The 23266-nt window shown below is 39.5% G+C and overlaps 3 protein-coding genes and 1 non-coding gene across 4 annotated transcripts; 2 read left to right on the top strand and 2 right to left on the bottom strand.

Annotated features, from left to right (window-relative positions):
• Positions 1-5806: 5806 nt before the first annotated feature.
• On the bottom strand, positions 5807-7041 carry LOC138907825 (uncharacterized). Its single transcript, XM_070198443.1, has 2 exons — positions 6930-7041; positions 5807-6336 (listed from the first exon to the last, which is right to left on the bottom strand). The coding sequence occupies exons 1-2, from the start codon at positions 7039-7041 to the stop codon at positions 5807-5809; spliced, it is 642 nt and encodes a 213-aa protein (XP_070054544.1).
• Positions 7042-7341: 300 nt separating this feature from the next.
• On the bottom strand, positions 7342-7890 carry LOC138907824 (uncharacterized). The gene has a single exon (XM_070198442.1). The coding sequence runs from the start codon at positions 7888-7890 to the stop codon at positions 7342-7344; it is 549 nt and encodes a 182-aa protein (XP_070054543.1).
• Positions 7891-15007: 7117 nt separating this feature from the next.
• Positions 15008-15114, top strand: LOC117275013 (small nucleolar RNA R71). The gene has a single exon (XR_004505171.1). It is a non-coding gene; the product is annotated as a small nucleolar RNA R71 (small nucleolar RNA).
• A 3642-nt stretch (positions 15115-18756) lies between these two features.
• On the top strand, positions 18757-19218 carry LOC138907823 (uncharacterized). Its single transcript, XM_070198441.1, has one exon. The coding sequence runs from the start codon at positions 18757-18759 to the stop codon at positions 19216-19218; it is 462 nt and encodes a 153-aa protein (XP_070054542.1).
• Positions 19219-23266: the final 4048 nt, after the last annotated feature.

Genomic DNA, 23266 nt, shown 5'->3' with positions numbered 1-23266 from the left:
ATAACCATTTCAATTACAATTTCCAGCACAATCACCACCATGTGTGTGGCATGGTGTCCGATCACGACCCGATCGGCTAGGCTGTCTTATTCGAGACATCAACCTTTTTATATCGATCATCGCATTTCATACTTCTTTCACATATTTTCATTTCATTGGCAATAATGGCCATAATTATAAATCATTCTTGGCACGTTGTTCGTACTTAGTATTTCATGCTCACCTTTTCACTTTCCTACATCAACATCATCATCACCAATAACAGCAATCCAAATTAAGGTGTGTAGTACACCTGTGAGCAATTGAGACTCTAAAGCACATAGAGATTCTTCACAAAATTTGGCATGACGTCCTTCGTTTGAATTTGACTTGAAGTCAAACATTTTTAATGCACAACCCATATTTTTAACACATCCTCAATTGATAACATAACATAAATAAAGCATTTGGGATACTTATGTAACATATATCTTTCAATCCAATCTTACTCGGAATAGCCAATTTTATAATGAACCACTCGGGACTTACATAAATTACATGAATGTTGTGGGATTCAATTCTAAGAGAAGAGTTTAGCCAACATACCTTAATTGAGCTTCCTTAAACTCTAAAATGTTCCGGAATTCTTAGCAACTTCAATCTATTGTAGAAATATAACAAATTAAACCAAAATTAGAAGATGATCATGGTTCTAGCTCATTTGAGCATTTTATCAAACACTAGGTGTGCATTAAGGTTTGAAGGTCCTTTTATAGAGGATTCAATCATCCCACAACCCATTCTTTACCCTGCTTAGTACAACAATCTTCCTATGCCCCTTGATATCACATGCATGTAAAATAAACAACTCTTATGCCCAAATATTATCTTGCTAATTACCCATTTTCAGATAATTTCGAAATTAGGGGTTAGGGTGTAGAATCTTACCTCAAGGATGAAGACCATGTGGGTTATCCTTGTTAATCTTGTAAGATTCGAGCAAGAATTGAAGAACAATTATTAAGGAACACTTTCTCACTCTAGGGCACTCTCTCTCACTCTAAAATGTCAGTTTTTAGCTTAAAATGTCCCAAAGCATGCATTTAACGAAGTAGGGTCGGGTTTTAAAAACCCAAAAATGGAGCTTCGGAACAAGGTCTGCGATCGCATAATTGATATGCGGTCCGCATATCAGCTGCATATTTTGGCCTCCAAAACTGGGCGTGACTGTCCCGGTCTGCGGTCTTTATGCAGCCCGCAGACCTGTTTTGCAGTCGCATAATGCACCACAGAACTGGTTTGCGGTCGCAGAATGCGCCACACACCTGACCTCCAAAATTGCCCATCCCTGCCTTACTCTGCGACCATTATGCGGTCCGCAGAGTGATTCTGCGACCGCATAGTGGGCCGCAGAAACGTCCTCTTTTGCCAAAATTTTTCCTTTACTCCTCAATGCATTGTTTATCCTCAAACACGAAAGTCCTCAAACACGTAAGTCTAATTCAGCACCATGAAACATTATTTTCTTTTGCAAAATTTTACTGGGCTTTACACGTAAGTTCTTTGAAATTCTCCAGGGTGTTACATTCTCCCCCGCTTAGGATCATTCATCGTCGAATGAGGTTAAAAAACCGTCATTAGCATCAAATATGGACCAACTGTTAATTCACAGTCACCAGTATTTTCAAAATTTGGCTAACTCCCTAAATTTCCAAAAATTTTGCCAGAGTCTCCCTTGTAACGGGGCCTATCCACCTGCCAGAGAACCTCATAAACATATCCTAACACCATATACATAATCCATCGACGTAACATAACACAAAACAACACCAATTAAGGCCTCACAAGCAATATATTACCGAAAAGGAACACCGTTAACGTCAATTTGTACAAATGATACATAATTCATAGAAGGTAACCCTTAGAATTTTTATAGAACACAACTTTATAAATACATGGCTATTCAAACAAATAAGGATACTTTTTCTTCATTTCTTCCTCAGCATCCCATGTAGCCTCTTCCACCTGTTGCTTTCGCCATAGCACTTTCACGGATGTAATTTCTTTATTTCTCAACTTTTGGACTTTTCGATCAATAATAGAAATTGGAATCACTTCATAAGTCAATTTCTCATTAACCTCAATAGTCTCAACCGGAACAATGAGTGTCGCGTCTCCTACTACTTTCTTCAACATAGACACATGAAACAACGGGTGTACTAATGACATCTCAGGTGGTAGCTCAAGCTTGTACGCCACCTCACCGATCCTCTGAATTATTTTGACTCAATTTCCCTTTCTTACCAAATCGCATTACACCCTTCATGGGGTACACTTTTAATAATACCCAATCATCTTATTTGAACTCCAAATCCTTACGATGAACATCCGAATAGGATTTCTGATGACTCTGAGCAGTCTTCAACCGCTCCTTAATGATTTTAACTTTTTCCATAGCCTAATGCATGAGATCTGGCCCTAATAACTCTACTTCCCCAATTTCGAACCACCTAATAGGAGATCTACATCTCCTACCATGCCATCTGAATGCTAGCATGATAGCTATTATTGTATGCAAATTCTATAAGTGGTAGAATTGGAAGTCTAAAATGGAAGCACGCAATATATCCTCAAGCGTCTGAATAGTATGCTTTGCCTGCCCGTCAGTCTGTGGGTGAAAGGCTGTACTAAGATTCACCTGAGTACCCAGACCATGCTGAAATTCTTCAAAATATTAGTAGTGAATTGTGCTCCCCAATCAGAAATGATGAAAACTGGAGTGCTATGCAACCTGACTATTTCTTTGATATACAACTGAGCATATTGTTCCGTTGTGTCGGTAGACTTAACCGGCAAAAAGTGTGCTGATTTCGTGAGTTGATCCACAATCAGCCAAATTGAGTCAAACTTGCGCGGAGTGTACGGTAATCCTACCACAAAATCCATATTAATCATTTCCCACTTCCACATTGGAATTTCTATGTTCTGTGCCAACCCACCGGGACTTTGGTGTTCGGCCTTTACTTGCTGACAATTCAGACATCTTGCCACAAAGTCTACCACATTCCTCTTCATGTCATTCCACCTATAGACTTCCTTAAGATCATGATACATTTTTGTATAACCCGGGTGAACGGAATACCTAGAAGTTGTTAAGTTTAGAATTTTAATAATGATCAATATCCATAAAGAAGTCTTGACTAATGTTATATTCGTGTATGCAGATTCTATAAAAGGAAGGAGCAACTCATAAGGGCAGGAATATTTGTGACTCAATATTTCATGGAATTGACTATGAAGAAATAAGATATCTGTAATGAAAAAGATCCAGAAACAAAGTGAAGAAATATAATAGGAGATAATTTGAGTACTGTCACTTTCTTTTATAAAGCATGGAGCATGGCAATTTGAGTAGGAGACAATTTGAGTGCTGCCCTTTTCTTTAATAAAAGCATGGAGCATGAAGTACTCCTTGAATAAATTAATCTACCCCACCAAATGGAGACAATTTGAAGTGATGTTCATTTCCTAAATAAAGCGTGGAGCTATGGAGCATCTCGGCATGGAACAAGAGCACTCCTTGGATTAATTAATCCAGCCCATCACTCTTGAAGGAATCAAAGACATCTTTCTGGAATCAAAGATCAGTAACATACTGTGGGCATTAAAAACAATACTCAGTTATAAGAACACAGGCGAACTCAAGAATCAAATACGCAGCCTTCTATACAATTGTCTATCCAACTACAAGTTCTTTATTCTACTCTTAACAAGCATTGAGATTTACTTTTAGTAGATTTACTGTGTACACAAAGGAGTGAAGAGAGACTAAAAAATATTGGAGAGGCAGTGTGTCCTTAGAGGTTGTGTCATTATTCGTTACTTTGGTGAGCGAGTGAAAGCCAACGAGTCGTTGTTGGTGAGCGTATTAAAACCAACCCTTGTTCGTTGTTGGTGAGCGAGTGAAAACCAACCTTGTCAATGATGCTGGTGAACGTTGAAAATCACACAAGCTGTACACAATTCATATCACAAAGATATAAAGAGATAACATCCTTGCAACCCAAGGAGTCTGGAATAGGATACCACATTAGTTCCGAACCAGTATAAAATTCCTGGTGTCATTTACCTTACTGATTTCATATGTTATTATAAGAAATTATTGTTTGTTGAGATTAGTATTTGAATTAATCAAAGTACTAACAGTATTGGGAAGTCTGTCTCCGCATCAGTCGACTAAGAGCATACCATAGTCGACTAGAATTTTTTAACAGGCTACAATTCACCCCCCCCCTGTACTTTTAGAAGTTTGAGCTTCAGTCATAATTATTTCCCGGAGACCATCTACATTTGTAACACATAGATGCCCTGGTACCTTAGTGTACCATCACCCATGCCAAGAGAAAAGGCCATGGTCTTATGTTTATGAATCCCCTCTTTCAATTGCACCAACAATGGATCGTTGTATTGCTTCTCTTTGACTTCCACAACAAGCGATGATTCAGCCCTATTTTTCACAATTACCCCTCCTTCACTAGAGTTCGCAAGACGAACTCCAAAACTAGCCAATCGGTGAACTTCCTTAGCCAATGACCGTTGATATACCTCCAAGTGTGCTAAACTACCCATAGATTTTTGGCTAAGAGCATCCGCCACAACATTAGCCTTCCTCGGATGATATAGAATATCAATGTCGTAGTCCTTGAGTAACTCAAGTCATCTTCTCTACCTCAGATTCAATTCCTTCTGCGTGAAAATATATCAAAGTCTCTTATAGTCCGTGAATATATCAACATGGACACGATATAAATAATGACGCCAAATTTCAATGCAAATACCACCGCCGCAAGTTCTAAGTCATGTGTTAGATAGTTCTTTTCATGATTCTTGAGTTGCCTAGAAGCATAAGCTATCAGCTTGCCATGTTGCATTAATACACACCCAAGCCAAATTCTTGAAGCATCACAATATACCACAAATCCATCTGCACCCTCTGTAAGGTCAACACCGGTGTCGTAGTCAATCTTGCTTTTAATTCCTGGAAACCCCTTTCAAATGCATCTGACAATTGGAACTTAATTGCCTTCTGCGTCAATTTAGTCAATGGAGAGGCAAGAGTTGAGAACCCTTCCACAAACTTTGTGTAATACCCCGCTAAGCATAAGAAACTACAAATCTCTGTTGGAGTTGTAGGCCTCGGCCAATTCTTCATAGCTGTAATTTTCTGAGGATCAACCTTAATTCCTTCACTAGAGACGACATGACCCAAGAATGTGATAGATTCAATCCAAAATTCATACTTTGAAAACTTTGCATATAACTCGTGCTGATATAGGGTTTGCAGAACTACCCTAAGATGATCAGCATGGTCCTCTCAACTTTGTGAATATACAAGAATATAGTCAATGAACACTATCACAAAAGAATCGAGGAACGACTTGAAAACTCGGTTCATAAGATCCATGAAAGCTGCTAGGGAATTTGTTAGCCCAAAAGACATTACCAAAAATTCAAAGTGCCCATGTCGGGTTCTAAAAGCTCTTTTTGGAACATCCTGCTCCCTGATCTTCAATTGGTGATACTTGGATCGTAAATCAATTTTGGAGAAGTACTTAGCACCTTGTAATTGGTCAAACAAGTCATCTATCCTTGGCAGTGGGTATTTATTCTTGATTGTGACTTTGTAAAGTTGTCGATAGTCAATACACATTCTCAATGACCTATCTTTCTTTCTTACAAAAAGGACCGACGCGCCCCAAGGTGACACACTTGGCCGGATGAAACCCTTTTCTAACAAATCTCTCAATTGTTCCTTTAACTCCTTCAATTATGTCGGTGTCATTCTGTAGGGTGGAATAGATATAGGATGCGTGTCTGGAATCACATCAATCCCAAAATCAATCTCTCTATCAGGTGGGATCCCAGCGAGCTCATCCGGAAATACTCCCAGAAATTCATTTACAACAGACACAGACTCAAGTGTAGGTGCCTCAGCATCGATGTCTGTAACCCGGAATAAATGGTAAATACACCCCTTGCTGATCATTTTCGTGGCCTTAAGATAATAAATAAACCTACCATTCGGCACTACATCATCACCATTCCACTGAATAACTGGATCATTTGGATATTCGAACCTAACAGTCCTGGTTCGGCAATCAAGCTCGGAAAAATAAGAATAAAGCCAATCCATCCCCATTATTATCACATCAAAATCAATCATTCCCAATTCAATGAGATTGTCCATGGTGCCTCGACCATACAACGTGACAACACAATCCCTATAAACCTGTGCGGCCAAAATAGACTCTCCAACCGGAGTACATACAGAGAATGGCTCATGAAGTTGTTCCGGTTCTATCCCAATTTCCATAGCAACATAAGGTGTGCATATGACAAAGTGGAACCGGGATTAATAAGGGAATACACATCATGAGATTGGACAGTTAATATACATGTGACAACATCTGTAGAAGCCTTTGAATTCTGGAGACCCCTCATAGCATAGAAAGGGTCAGATCCTCCCGAACTCTGTGCTCCACCCCTAGCTGCACCACGCCCAGCGGGTCTTGGGGTTCCTCGAGCTGGAGGAGGTACTGCAGATGTAGTAGCTGCAGAACTGGCTAGCTGTGCCATGCACCTGCCCGCACCCTAGCGGGACAAACGGCAATCCCTCTGAATGTGACCCCTCAATCTGCATCCGTAGCATATGGGTAAGTCCATGTAGCATATTCCTAGGTACATCTTTCCACACCTAGGACATGGGGGCCTCCTCTGCTGCTGGAATCTACCACCATGACGACGCTGATGGTAGGATCCCCTGTTGCCCTGACTGGGCCTGAAACGGCTCCACTACTATTGCTGGCTGGGCCCTGATGGCGGTGCACTAGCCTAAGACTGAGCAAAGGACTGTGATGGCCCTGACGACCCTCCCCTAAAGGCTGACCTACCTCCACCAGAAGAACCACCAAAGTTGCCTGCAGACTGGGCCTTATTACTGCCTATTCGCTCCATTTTGTTATTCAATTTGCGGGTTTTTGTGGCCTGAGCGAATGCCACCATCTTTCTATATTTCATATCATAATTCAAGGATGTTGTAGCGGCCTCATTAATTACCAAAGGGCTAAGGCCTTGTTCAAACCGGCGCACTCTAGCCTCCATAATAGGCAACATGTAAATAGCATACTTGGACATGTACGTGAATCTCATGTGGTAATCCTACACACTCAGGCTACCTTACCTCAGGTTCTCAAACTCAGCAGCATGGGCTGCCTTAGTCTGGGCAGGCAAGAAATGATCAATGAAGGCATCGGCAAACTCACTGCGCCTCGCCGGAGGGCTCCCTTCTTCACGGGACTCCTCTCATAGTTCAAACCAAGAATATGCCACCTCCTTCAGGCGGTAGGAGGATAATTCCACTGCCTTCATCTCAGTAGCACGCATAACTCGGAGAGTCTTGTGCATCTTATCAATGAAGTCCTGGGGATCCTCCTCTAGGTTAGTACCCGTGAACACTGGAGGATCCAACTGGAGAAAGCAGTTCACCCTGGAACTAGTAGAATCCCCTAGCTGACTGGAAGTACTGGGTGCCACATTTGATCTCTGGGTCTGGGAAGCCACTATCTGAGCCAACATATGTATGGATCCCCTAAGATCAACATCATAAACACTAGAATCGGGATCTGTAACTGGAGGTGGAACCGGTATATCAGTCAGAGGGACCGTTGCACCCTCAGTAGGTGTAGGGACAAGTGCGGTTTGATCAGTTGTAGTAGAATCATGCATTGTAGTAACTGGAGGAATACTCTCACTACTTGGGTTCTCAGTCGCATCATCAAATATAGGATCAACTGTCACTCCTGGTGTTACATTGGCTCTTTGGCCAGTTCTTGCCTTTTTCTTAGGTGCCATATACTAAAATTTAAAGTAAAGCATGAGTTAAAACAGGAACAATCTTACATCCAGCTTTATCGCACGATCAAGAACATGAAAGAAGGGTATTATTCCTAAATGCCCAAGTAGCAAACTAATTATAGATGTGGTCGACAACACACTGATAAGAAGGACTCTACTAGACACGGCTCCGAGACATCCTAGGACACTTTAAAACCTTAGGCTCTGATACTAAGTTTTTCACGTCCCGAAACCGGGGAGCGCGAACAGCGCTCAACCGAGTGAACCCGGCCGAGCAAACCTATTAGATTTCCTTCTACCCAAACTCATCCATGAATGGAGATAATTCATATTTTCATTCATTAGACAAAAGGGTGTTCATGTCTACAATACCAATGCACTTACCAATAGTTTCATCATTTTTAAAGTCTCAAATGGAACAAGTAATACAACCACAAAATGATATAGTTTGACTTTCCCGGCACCAATACACAATTCACACTATGTCTACGGAGCCTCTAATAGATACAAAAGAGTACTATGATAATGCCGGCTACAAGGCCCCGGCTATACCTCAAACACAATACACGAGGAACAAAAGATACATGACCCCAAATTGAAGTGGGGCTCACCAATTCAGCTAGGAAGAGGATGTACCGCTATCACTGATCAATGTCTCCTGCTGTGGAGCCACCTGCATCCATTGAAGATGCAGCGCCCCCGACAAAAGGGACGTTAGTACATATGGAATAGTACTAGTATGAATGACAAAAGACCCTCTCAATAGAATGATAAATAATACAAACAAGAATATCATAATATCAATGGAAGCCTTAAACAACATCAAACCTCAATTTACGATCAAAACAATGTTCAAATTAATTTCCATATCTCACATTTGAAAATTTATTTTTAGTATTGATATACCATTGTTCACAATACCAATACCGCCGTACTCTCAGCACGGAGTCCGATCACGACCCGATCGTCTAGGCTACCTTATTAGAGACATCAACCACAATTACTCTCAATATCAATACCACTGTCTTTAATACGGAGTCTGATCGCGACCTGATCGGCTAGGCTATCCATTAGGGACATCGACCACAATCACCATTTCAATTATAATATCCAGCACAATCACCACCATGTATGCGACATGGTGTCCGATCACGACCCGATCGGCTAGGCTGTCTTATTCGATACATCAACCTTTATATATCGATCATCGCATTTCATACTACTTTCACATATTTTCATTTCATTGGCACTAATGGCCATAATTATAAATCATTCTTGGCATGTTGGCCGTACTTAGTATTTCATGCTCACATTTTCACTTTCCAACATCAACATCATCATCGCCAATAATAACAATTCAAATCAAGGTGTGTAGTACACATGTGAGCAATTAAGAGTCTAAGGCACATAGAGATTCTTCACAAAATTTGGCATAATGGCCTTTGTTTGAATTTGACTTGAAGTCGAACATTTTTAATGCACATCCCATATTTTTAACACATCCTCAAATGATAACATAACATAAATAAAGCATTTGGGATACTTATGGAACATATATCTTTCAACCCAATCTTACTCGTAATAGCCAATTTTATAATGAGCCACTCGGGACTTACATAAATTACATGAATGTCATGGGATTCAATTCTAAGAGAATAGTTTAGCCAACACACCTCAATTGAGCTTCCTTAAACTCTAATATATTCCGGAATTCTTAGCAACTTCAATCTATTGTAGAAATATAACAAATTGAACCAAAATTAGGAAGATGATCATGGTTCTAGCTCATTTGAGCATTTTATCAAACACTAGGTATGCATTAAGGTTTCAAGGTCCTTTTATGGAGGATTCCATTATCCCACAACCCATTCTTTACCATGCTTAGTTCAACAATTTTTCTACACCCCTTGATATCATATGCATGTAAAATAAATAACTCTCATGCCCAAAATTTATCTTGCTAATTACCATTTTCAGATAATTTTAAAATTAGGGGTTAGGGTGTAAAATCTTACCTCTAGGATGAAGAGCTTGTGGGTTATCCTTGTTAATATTCCAAGATTCGAGCAAGAATTGAAGAACAATTATTAAGGAACACCTTCTCACTCTAGGGAACTCTCTCTCACTCTAAAATGTCAGATTTTAGTTCAAAAATGGCCTAAAGTGTGTATTTAACGAAGTAGGGTCGGGTTTTAAAAACCCAAAAATGGAGCTCCGGAACAAGGTCTGTGATCGCATAAGCGATCACCTAATTGATATGCGGTCCGCATATCGGCCGCATAATTTGGCCTCCAAAATTGGGCATGACTGACCCAGTCTGCGGTCATTATGCGGCCCGAAGACCTGTTCTGCAGTCGCATAATGCACCGCATAACTGGTTTGCGATCGCATAATGCGCCGCAAACCTGACCTCCAAAATGGCCCATCCCTGCCTCGCTCTGCGACCATTATGCGGTCCGCAGAGTGATTCTGCGACCGCATAGTGGGCGGCAGAAACGTCCTCTTTTGCCAAAAATTTTCCTTTACTCCTTAGTGCATTGTTCATTTGCAAAAGCTTACCGCGAAGAATTTATACAATCCTCAAACACGTAAGTCCAATTCGGCACCACGAAACATTATATTCTTTTGCAAAATTTTACTGGGCTTTACACTTAAGTGCTTCAAAATTCTCCGGGGTGTTACAATTGACTAATGACAATCGAAACAAAGGTAAGCAATGAAGTTATCAATAGGAGAAAATAGGGGTTGATAGGATAGGTGCAAAAGAATTGTTTAGGATCTAACTCTAGACAATTCATTTTTAATGTTCAAGTGAGTCTCTCGAATTCACTCAATTATTAGTTCAAATGTTTAGAAAAAACTCCTCTCTCGATTAAATCATAACCCCACATAATGAACCAATTTAAGCACGTGAAGATATGCAAGAATGCGTAGTGGATTGGTCTTTAGAAAAACCTCTTTCGATTATTCTACTAACAAGTGAATTTAGATGCAGTAATTAAATCATCCAAATACTCTTCAATACATAAAACTAGAGTTATAATCCACAAACAATCATCAACACACCAAATCCATCAAACCCTAAAGAGAACTACTCCATATATATGGAGAAATTCATCACAAATAAAGTTAAAGTATAGGAAAATATAAATTCAATCCAAATTCGGGTCTTAAGTGAGGACGGAATGATGAAATCCTTATGCTCATGTTCTTCCCACTCCTCCTTAACCTCCTTAAATTGAATATGTGTCAAAAGTCCAGAAAATAATATTTTTCCATGTATATATACCAAGTAGGGTTGGGCCCAGAGGAAATCACTCTTTCCTAGCCGAAATAGGATATTTACTCTGTAAATATTGCACAGGAGTTCCATATGGGGCGACGCGCCATACAGGGCATTAGTGAGGAAATCTAGAGAGTTAGTTCTGACAAGCAGTAGGGAATTGTACAAGCGTGGTGCCCCATGCGCCACGGCAGTGGGGATTTCTCAGAGTACGAACCAAACTTCAATTTTTCACGTCGAGACTTGGTCGTCGACCCCCCGAACACGATCCCAGCTTAATCCATTGGGCTTTTACTCAGACTTCAAAGCTCCAAATCACTTGAATTCATTCCACATTAGATACATAGCTCGGAATCACTCCTATAAGACATAAAATACAAATAAGTACAAATCACTACCAATTAAAGCTCAAATACAAGTAAAGTGTAGCGAATTAGAGTGCAATAAGCGACTATAATACGCAATTATATCCTACCATCAACACCCCACACTTACCCCCTTACCCATCATCGAGCAATCAAACTACACTTCAAATAAACACGACTCTTTTCAACAACTCTCATAACTCATCACACCAAGAATATTTATAACAGATCAAGCACAATACCGTAACATCCTAGCCTCAAGATTTGACTCAAAAGCACCACACATTATTTATAAATCGCTCGCTTACTCTAACAAGAGGTCAAGGACATTACCTTTCCTTCATGAATTAAGTGCCCTCACACAACAATAGAGAGTAGTTCCACACACAATAAAGATTAAGAACAATTAGGAACTCAAGATAGAAAAAAATCACTCACTCTCAGAAACAACATTCTTATGCCACAAAAGACGTACCATAGGCTTGCCCGTAATGTAATACTCTACTAATCGAGCTTATTCAGTCAAGGATCAAGTAGGACTTTATTTGGTTGTAATGTAGGCTGCGGGATGGGTAGGATACATTTGGATATAAGAGTGACTCCACCTCCCTAAGTACTTTAATACATACATTTTATGGTTCAAAACCCCACACTTATGTCAAACCAAAACTCGACCTTCACATCAATATACATTAACTCCCTACTTATTTTAAGCACAATTACATCAAGTTACCACTGTCAAGGAACATTTTTCACAATCATACACTTATTTTTTCTTTCTTTTTTCAATTCAAGTGGATCTTTCTTTTTCAAAACAGTGCACCTTCTTCCTTATTTCATTCGTTCTACTCAAAAGCCAAACCAACGACCCCACACTTCAACTTTAACAAAGTTCATAACAAATTCAAGTGCTCACGAGAGGTACAAGTTTCAAATAGATGGTCAATTCAAATAAATGGGTAAGGCTTATAATGTGGTTGCCAAAGGACAGGATTACAGGCTCAAAAGGGGGTTAACTACGATACATAACAAATAGGTGGGTAAAAGCACATAAATGGCTCAACAAAGAAATGCCTATATCAGTTACAAGACTGAATAAAACTACTATTTCGCTTTGCAAACACACAAGGCAAGTTCTAGACATCAAATCCAATGCACAGAATACACAAAACCTCACAATCACATGTACATAACTCACTCGAAATTGGACTCATCAAGACACTTTAGTCAAAGTAGTTAAGCAAAGTTAAGATCATGCACTTTAAGGTACTTATGCATGAGTCACAGTTAGCCTAAGTGTAACACTAAGGCACTCACTATTCTCAAGGTATAATAGAATCCAGAGATATTGATTTCCATCTAAACCATAGCACAAGGTTTCCTAATCCTAAAAAAAATAAAAACTAACTACACCCGGTTCAAACAAAACCCTTGAAAAAGAACCGCGGCACAAAAAAAAACCAAGGGGGAATTAATACACTACCTAACAAAATAAAAAATTTTGTCTTTTTCTTTCGACTTTAATCCCTTAAGAAACCCATCAAATGATATCCATCATCGGAAAAAATCAAAAAATTTAAAATATTTATGGCTTTTTCAATTTTCCAAATACTACAACTAACAAAACTAACGCATATACATACAACATACAATTAGCCCCCACCTCACACTTTAAGTTGTGGCATGTACCCCATGACACACAATTAAAAAGCATAAGGTAGATGAAACTTTCCTGAACATCTAGTCGGGGTCTGAGTTGAAGTTAGGCTCCATTCCTCGCGCCCAAACTAATGTGCACATCCATGTAGACAATGTTTTCTCAGCCTTTTTGGGGTACACCCCACACTCATCTTTCTCGTTCACTGCATCCTTATCTTCGGGCCCTTCACTTTTCACTCAACACTTCTAGCTGATTTTTCTAATTTTGCCTCCTTTTCTACATTCATCTTAAAAGTCATAGTCTCCTCTCCCACTCTAAGCATGAGTTTTCTATCTTGAATATCCAATATAGATCTACCAGTTGCTAAGAATAGTCTTTCTAGGATAAGGGGGGCCTCCTTGTTCTCCTCCATATTCACCACTAGAAAATCCATAGGAACTACAAACTTATCCACCCGAACTAACACATCTTCCACTATCCCTCTGATGTTATAGTCGTTTGGTCTGCCAGCTCCAAAGATATTAGCACCCACCTTATCTCTCCAATATCCTTCTCCAGTTTTCTATAAATAGATAGAGACATCAAGTTAATTGAGGCACCAGGATCACATAAAGACTTATCAAAATTTATAGTTCCTAATGATCAAGGTATAGTAAAATTCCCTGGATCTTCACACTTTTGTGGGAGTTTATTTTGCAATATCGTGTTGCACTGCTCTGTGAGCTTGATCACTGAGGTCTCCTCAATTTTCCTCTTCTTTATCAGGATTTCCTTCAAGAATTTGGTATAAGCAGGCATTTGTGAGAACAATTCTATGAATGGTAAGTTTACATGAACCTGTTTCAGCACATCCAGAAATCTCCCAAACTGCTTGTCCAGCTTTTCTCTCTATAGCTTTTGAGGGAAAGGTAGCGCATGCATATGCTCGCTCTTATCATTTTTCTTCCTTATTCTTCTTTGATTTCATTGGGCCTTTCTTCTTTTTATCAACATCACTCTTCAACTGCTCCCCACTTTCTTTTTCAAGTATCACATCATTTTGGATCGGGGTTGAATCTTTCAACACTTTCCCGCGTCTCAAGGTTACAACAATCACTGTTTCTTTGGGATTATTTTCAGTATCAGCGAGGAGAGTGCCTAGAACCCTCTCAGATAATATTGTTTCAATCTATACCACTTGATTCTACAAATTTCGAGTCGTTTCCCCTTGTATTTCCAATCTCTCATCAGTTTCAAAATGAAGGCCTTCATAAGATCTTCTAAACCACGCTGATTGGGTTGTTGAGGCTGAAACTGTTGCCTCAGTTGATTCATAAAACCATGACCTCCTTGTCCCTGAAATATAGGGTTGTTTTCTTTCACTGCATTTGCAGCACCCCGGATGAACTCCATGAAAAACCAGGGTGCTTTTGACCCATTGAATTAAAATTATAGTTCCCCACAACATTCTCTTCCTCAGTTGAGGCTTGACACTCATGAGTAGGGTGTTCTCTTCCACATATATCACAAGATGCGTGAGGATCATTTTTTATTGAGGCTATGGTCAGCTTTCAAATTTCTTTAGCCATAGCATCAAGATGTACCTTCACATATGTGTTAGCATCAACATGGTGAACACCAGTCGATCTTCTTCTTTCAGCACTCTCAGAGGGCCACTGATTTGCATCTTTAGATAACTCATCAAGAATTGTAACTATCTCCTCTGGAGTCTTCTTTATGAACGGGCCTCCAGTTGCATTGCTCAATGTTCTATGTGAGGCCGGTGTCAATCCATCCCAAAAGTCCTGGAGTTGCATCCAGAGTTCAATTCCGCTATGTTGACACTTTTGAATAATCTCCTTAAACCTCTCCCATGCTTCAAAAATAGTTTTAGTATCTTTCTGGCAGAAGTTATGAATCTCTCTTCTAAAAACTTGCACGTTTTAGCTGAGGAAAAATATTTATCAAGAAATTTCTTAGTCATCTCCTCCCAAGTTCTAATATATCCCGTGGGCAAGCTTCGAAGCCACTGTTTTGCATCATTTTTAAGAGAAAATGGGAATGCCCTTAAATACACTGCATCTTGTGACACACCATTTTATTGAAAGGTGTTCATAATCTTCTTGAAATCCATTAGATATGTGTTTGGATCTTTGTTTGGCTTCCCTCTGAACACACAACAATTCTGAAGGGTTTGAAGCAACCCTTTCTTCAACTCAAAATTGTTTGTTACAATTGGAGGTGGTCTAACACTTGATAAACCTTTATTGTAGACCGGTCTAGCATAATCACCAAGTGGTCTCCCATGCCCAGGAGCTATATTTCTGAACTGGTCTGCAGCCAAGGGTTGATTTTGAGCAATTCTCCGACCCCTCACTTCTTCGTAGATAATCTGTGCATCTTTAATGGCTGCTTCCTCAGCATCCCGTGCAACTTGTTCTTTTTGTTGGGCTGCTTCTCTAGCAGCCAAATCTACATTATCTTCACCGTTTTCAGCCATGAGTTCTTTGGTTGAGGATTGCCCAACCTTTTCTGATATCTTGGTGAAATTTCTTTCCTTCCTCAGTTGTCGCAGTTATTTTTCAATTTCTGGCTCGTATGGTAGCATTTCCTTCACAGAAGTTCTAGTCATGCACCACTCTACCATGTAACCTGTGCACAGTCAAAGAACACCACACGTAAAAAGAGAAAAATAAAATTAAATAAAAAGAAAAAAAATCCTAAATTAGCACTATAAACTATTTCAAACATTGTTAATTGAAAATCCCCAGCAACGGCGTCGAAATTTGACAAGCTCAGAACAGACACTTAAATTATGCTCGCTAATAAAATATAGTATAGTATAATATCATATCCACATGGATTGGATTTGAACAGTATTCTCATAGTTTCTAGCTTGATTGCTATCCAAGATGGTCACAATTGAGAATTATATGATTTCTAACTAAAATTAACTAGGATCTAAAGCTATTGACTAATGACAATCTAAACAAAGGTAAGCAAGGAAGTTATCAGTGGGAGAAAATAGTCGTTCATAGGATAGGCGCAAGATAATTATTTAGGATCTAACTCTAGATAATTCACTTCTAATGTTCAAGTGAGTCTCTTGAATTCACTCAATTATTAATTCAAGCGTTCAGCAAAAACTCTTCTCTCGATTAAGTTTTAACCTCACAAGATGAACCAATTTAAGCATGTGAAGATATGCAAGAATGCGTGGTGAAAACATCTTTTGATTATTCCCCTAACTATGTTTAATCAATGATTCAAGTAGCCTTTTTTGATTACTAAGAAGAATTAATGAACTCAACCGACAATATAATGCAAATATATCACAAGTTATGTCTCTCTCGATTACATGAACAAGTGAATATAGATGCAACAATTAAATCATCCAAAAATGCTTCAATACATAAAACTAGAGTTATAATCCACAAACAATCATCAACACACTAAATCCATCAAACCCTAATGAAACTACTCTATATATAGAGAGAAATTCATCACAAATAAAGTTAAAGTATAGGAAAATATAAATTCAATCCAAACTCGGGTTTTGAGTGAGGATGGAATGATGAAATACTTGTGCTCATGTTCTTCCCACTCCTCCTTAGCCTCCTTAGGTTGAATATGTGTCAAAAGTCCAGAAAATAATATTTTTCCATGTATTTATACCATGTAGGGTCGGGCCCAGACGAAATTACCTTTTCCTAGCCGAAATAGGACATTCACTCTGTAAATATTGCATAGGCGCACCGCATGGGGTGACGCGCCAAGCGGGGCATTAGTAGGGAAATCCAGAGAGCTAGTTCTGATAGGCAGCAGGGAATTGTAGAAGTGTGGCTCCCCATGCGCCGCCTCACGTGCCGCGGCAGTGGGAATTTCTTAGAGTACGGACCAAACTTTGCTTTTTGACGTCCAGACTTGGTCCTCGACCCCCGAACACAATCCGGCTTAATCCCTTGGGATCTTTCTCAGACTTCTAAGCTCCAAATCACTCAAATTCATTTGACTACATCTACATAGCTCGAAATCACTCCTACAAGGCATAAAACATACAATAAGTGCAAATCACTACCAATTAAAGCTCAAACACAAGTAAAGTGTAGTGAATTATAGTGCAATAAGCTACTAAAATAAGCAATTATATCCTACCATCAACGCGTCACATCAGTTGAAGGTCCATTAGAAGAATTATCAGGTGTATTATTTGGAGTTAGCAGCCATTGTGGCTCAAGATATGGAGGCATTACATATACAGCATGCCATGTGAAGTCTACATCAACCATCAGAGTCTCTAACATCTATTAACCCAAAAGGATTTTAATTAGAGGGAATAGATATGGTTAGAGTTATCCAAAGACTATGATGTCACCATATTGTAAAATCCGGGGAAAGCCAATATGGTTGCTGATTCCTTGAGTATGAAGGTGGAGAGCATGGGTAGCTTTGCATTTATACTGGCAATGGAGAAGTCATCAACCATAGATGTTCAGGATTTGGCTAACAAGTTCATGAGGTTAGATGTTTTGGAGCCTAGCAGGGTTCTTGCTTGTGTGGTGGTGCAGTCATCTTTGTTGAAGCACATCAAGGCTTTCCAGTTTGACGATCCTCATTTGTTAGTGTTGAGGACACGGTGCAGCGGGGTGGTGCTAAGGAGATTGTAATTGGGGATAATGGTGTTATGCGGCTTCAAGGCTGAATTTTTGTTCCGAATGTTGATGGGTTGAGAGAGTTGATCCTTGAGGAGGCTCATAGTTCATGGTATTCCATTCACCCAGGAGCCATGAAGATGCACCGTGAGTTGAAGCAGTATTAATAGTGGCGGAAGATGAAGAAAGACATTGTTGAACATGTCTCCAATGCTTGAATTGTCAACATGTGAAGTATGAACATCAAAAATCGGGTGAGTTGACTATGAAGTTTGTGATACCCGAATAGATGTGGGAGCACATCACTATGGACTTTGTGGTAATCTTACCACTGACCTTGAGGAAGTACAATGTTCTTTGGGTCCTTGTGGATCGGTTGACTTAGTCCGCACATTTCATTCCAGTGATGACTTCTTACTCTTCAGAGCGGTTGGCTTAGATTTACACCAGGGAGATTATCCACATGCACGGTGTGCCCATATCTATCATTTCAGACTGTGGCAAGTAGTTCAAGTCCCAATTTTGGAGAGTTGTGTAGTGTGAATTGGGCATGTGGATTGATCTGAGTATTGCATTTCACTCTCATACGGATGGGCAATCTGAGTGGACCATTCAAATTTTGGAAGATATGTTGAGGGCATGTTCTATTGATTTTGCAGGTCAGTGGGACCAATTTCCACTCTAGCAAAGCTTTGCTACAAAAATAGCTATTAGTCGAGTATCCAGATGGATCCGTACGAGGCCTTATATGGGAGACGATGTCGTTCTCCGGTTGGATGGTTTAAGTCCAGAGAGGCTAGATTGTTGGGCACAAACTTGGTTCATGATGCTTTGGAAAGGCTTAAAGTGATTTAGGAGCGGCTCCATACAGCACAATCCAAGTAAAAGAGCCATGTTGATAAGAGGGTTTGGGATGTGGCTTACATGGAGGGTGAGAAGGTTCTTCTCCAAGTGCCATCGCCTATGAAGGGCATGATGCAATTTTGGAATAAGGGCCAGTTGAACCCAAGTATTAGAGTTAGGAAGGTTGCTTATACGCTTGCATTGCCTCCTAGCCTAGCGAGGGTACATCCGATATTTCACGTTTCCATACTTTGGAAGTACCATGAAGATAGGTCACATGTATTTGACCTCATCACAGTGCAACTTGATGAGAATTTGACTTATGAGGAAGAGCCGATGGCTATTCTACACCGGCGGGTTCAACAGTTGAGATCTAAGGATATTCCTTTCGTGAAAGTGTATAGGATAGGTCAGTCGATTGAGGAGGCTACTTACGATTTCGAGTCCGACATGAGGAGTAGATACCCGCTTCTTTTTACCATTTCAGGTACATTTCTATATCCATTTGAGGACGAACATTTCTATAAGAAGTTGAGAATGTAATGACCCGATAGGTTGTTTGTGTACTAGCTCCCATTTTATGTTTTGAGACCTTTCACAGCTCAATTTGATAATTTATGACTTGTGTGCATGATCGGCATTGATTACGGAAAGTTTAAATGTGATTTTTAAAAGAAAAATGTGATTTTTTACTTCGAAAATGTCTAGAGTTGACCACGGTCAATGTTTTTGGTAAACGGCCCGGATGGATTTAACGATTCCAATAGGTTTGTATTATGATTTTGGACTTATACGCATGCTTGGTTGAAAATCTTGAGTTTTAATGATCGATTCTTGATTTTAGTGTTATTTTGATGATTTGTGCTTGCGAACGAGTTTGTATGATATTGTTACAGTTGTGTGAATGCTCGGATTGGAGCTTGAGGGGATCGGGTGATTTTTGGATAGGTTGTTGACTGTTTTGGATAGCTATCATGTTTGCTGGTGTTGCTGGGATGCATATCTCGCATTTACGAGGTTCTGTTGGAAAATACGAGCCTCTAAAATTCTTGCATTTACGAAGCTAGGATGGAACTGGGCATCTTCGATTTTGGGACGTTTTGCTCGCTTTTGCAAGGAGGTCGGGCATGGCAAATTCGAGAATGGGGTCACAATTGTGACACTGGTGGGCTGAGGAACAGCTTCGCATTTGCGAAACTTGGTCCGTTTTTGCAAAGGGATGAGCCTTTGCAAATGCGAAGGGTGAGGCGCATTTGCGACATCTAGGAGGCTCAAGCATTGATCACACTTGCAATCAGTGGTTCGCCTTGCAAACATCGCAATTGCGATACCTGTAGCTGGATAATTGCTTGGGATTTCAGGACATAGATCATTTTACATAATTTTTCAGACCCAGACTCCATAAAGGCAATTTTTGGAGAGAAATTTTTTCCCAACTTCATAGGTTAGTAACTTTAACTTGTTTTCATTCAATTTCCATTACTTTTTCATGAATTGTTTTACCAAATCTAAGATTCTTATAGTAAAGATAGGGGGTTTTGGGTAGAAACTAGGAATTTTGTAAAATTGAGATTTAAACCTTAAATTGAGGTCGGATCTAGAAATAAATCACATATTTGGACTCGGGGATGAATGAGTAATCGAAATTTGGTTATAATTTGGGATTTCGACCAACGAGGGCCCGTGTTGACTTTTTGTTGACTTTTCTAATTATGCCAAAGATTGAACCTTTACGTACAAGGGTAGTTTCTAAATCTTGTTTTGACTTGTTTGAACAATCATTGACTAGATTCGGATGGTTGGGAGGCTTGTTCTAAAGAGAAAGCCGTGTTGAGTTGTTGATCTTGTTCCGGAAAGAGGTAAGTGTCATGGTTTACCTTAATTTGAGAAAATTAGGATGTGATTGGTCTATTTGCTACATGATTTATGTTTGGAGACAACGCATATGCAAAGTGAAAGGTGTATATGCTTTGTCATGGTTCAAGCATGGGGGTGTACTACTTTATTGTAGGTTTGTAATTCTACCATGTCTTTATTTATTCCATTTTTTACTTGTTATGTACTCTTACTTGTTATTTGTCTTTACTTGTTATATACATGTTTCCACTTATTCATGATTTTATTTATTGTCCGCCTCTACTTGTTATATGCTCTCACATGTTATTAGATAGATACTTCTTGCCTTTATTTGTTTCTTTTTTCACTGGGTTATGTTATATCAGATTGCTTTAGAGAATTCTGCATTGTAGTTTCTTTTTTTTTGTAATGTCGTGAGACTTGCCGCATTCAGTTGTTACCGATATATTGGATCGGATTGCATGCCTCAACAGTATTATCATATATATTGGATCGGGTTACACACTGCAAGTATGTGTGAGTGTGTGTGTGTGTGTGTGTATATATATATATATATATATATATATATATATATATATATATATATATATATATAGTATCGGGTTTCACGCTTCAACAATATTATTATACATATTAGATCTGGTTGCACGCCGCAAGAGTATTATAATATATTTTAATCAGGTTGCACGCCGCAACTGTATTGGTATTGGTATTGGTATGTGGATCAGGTTGCACGCTCAAAATGGAAAAGATGTTTTGTGATTATTCTTGGTTGTTATATCCCGCTATCATGTTGTGTTGTAAGACTTTGACGTGATGATATATTGGGGCCCTCTGTCTTTTATTTCCTCATTTTGTTTATTATGTAGTTATTCATTTCTCAATATTGTTATTGCTTTTCGGTTTATAATACGTACAGGTCTACAGTGAGTGTCTTCTCATAGCCTCGTCACTATATCATCGAGATTAGCCACGATACTTACTGGCTAGATGGGGTCGGTTGTACTCATACTACACTTCTGCACTCCTTGTGCTGATCCGGGAGTTTGTCCCGGTGGCGTACAGAGGTGATTGCTCGGACCTTCTTCTTCCAGGAGACTTGATGTAGTGCTACTTGGCGATCGCAGACCCTGGAGTCCCCTTCCAATCTTTATCTACAGTTTGTTGTACCCAACATTATCGTACTTTCCATTTCACACTTGTATTTAGTATTATTAGTGGCTCATGTACTTGTGCCACCGGATTTTGGGGATAGTCTTAGACAACGATGGTTGTACTTCTATTATACGTTATGCTATTTTACCCTTTTATTATTATTAATGTATCTTAGTTGTTAAACTGCTTTAGTTTTTGTGCTAATGTTCACTTTCCTAACAAGCATATGTTAAGCGCCATCACGACCCCATGGTTGGGATTTTTGGTAGTGATATATAACTTATGCTTCCAAAATGAGACTAAGTGTGTCAAATCCCTCTCAAACCTTCCTGAAGCAAAACTAGCCACCCCCGCAAATCACAAACACACATATGGGAAGCATCAAATAAGGAAACGAGGCTCAAATACATAAAACAACTGGACGAATCGTTACATTCTCCCCCATCTTAAACAAATGATCGTCCTGAAAGAAGTTAAGAAACATACCTAGTTCATCCACTTATCATGCTCAGTCTCCCAAGTCGCTTCCTTGACCTGTTGACATCTCCACTAAACCTTCATTGATGCAATATCTTTCGACCTCAGCTTCTGAACCTACCTATCAAAAATGGCCACTGGTTCTTCCTCATAAGCCAAATTCCCATCCAGATGCACTGAACTGAAATGTAACATATGTGATTGATCTTCATGGTACTTCCGAAGCATGGAAATATGAAACACCAGATAAACTCTTGACAAGCTGGGTGGCAAAGCAATCCTCTAAGCCATCTCTCCCACTCTCTCTAACACCTCAAGTGGACAAATGTACTGAGGGCTCAACTTGCCCTTCTCCGCAAATCTCATCATGCCCTTCATAGGTGAAACTCAAAGAAGAACCTTCTCACTTACCATGAAATCCACATAAAAATCTTTTCTATCAGCATAACTCTTTTTCCTGGACTGCGTTGTAGAAGCCGCTCCATAATCAATTTCACCTTCTTCAAAGCATCATGAACCATATCGGTGCCCAAAAACCTAACCTCCCCTGGATCAATCCAACCAACTAATGAACGACATTGCCTACAATATATAGCCTCATACAGAGCCCTCTGGATACTATACTGGTAGTTGTTGTATTGGCCCCCGAAATCAATAACACATGCCCTCAACATATCCTTCAAAATCTGAATGGTCTGCTTGGACCTAGCTATCCGTCTGAGGCTGAAATGAAATACTCACCACCAGTGTGCGCAACTTACACTGAACAACCCTCCAAAAGTGTGAGCTAAACAAAGTTCCTTTATCCAAGAAGATAGACACATGCAGACCTTGCAGATGGATAACCTCCCTATTATAAATCCGAACAATTGCTCAGAAGTATAGGAAGTCATGACCGGAATAAAATGCACATACTTGGTCAATCTATCCACGATGACACAAACAACATCGAATCTCCTCAAATTGCATGGCAAACCACCTAGTCTCTAAAAATATCTCTCTTCATCATTCGCCACCAATAATTCTGCTTCATGTTATGATACATCTTCGTAGCACCTAGGTGAATAGAATACCGCTAACTGTGAGCCTTTTCAAGAATCAT

Source organism: Nicotiana tomentosiformis, chromosome 3, assembly GCF_000390325.3.
Source record: "Nicotiana tomentosiformis chromosome 3, ASM39032v3, whole genome shotgun sequence".
NCBI classification, from domain to species: Eukaryota; Viridiplantae; Streptophyta; class Magnoliopsida; order Solanales; family Solanaceae; genus Nicotiana; species Nicotiana tomentosiformis.
This window is presented reverse-complemented; position numbering and strand designations above follow the sequence as displayed.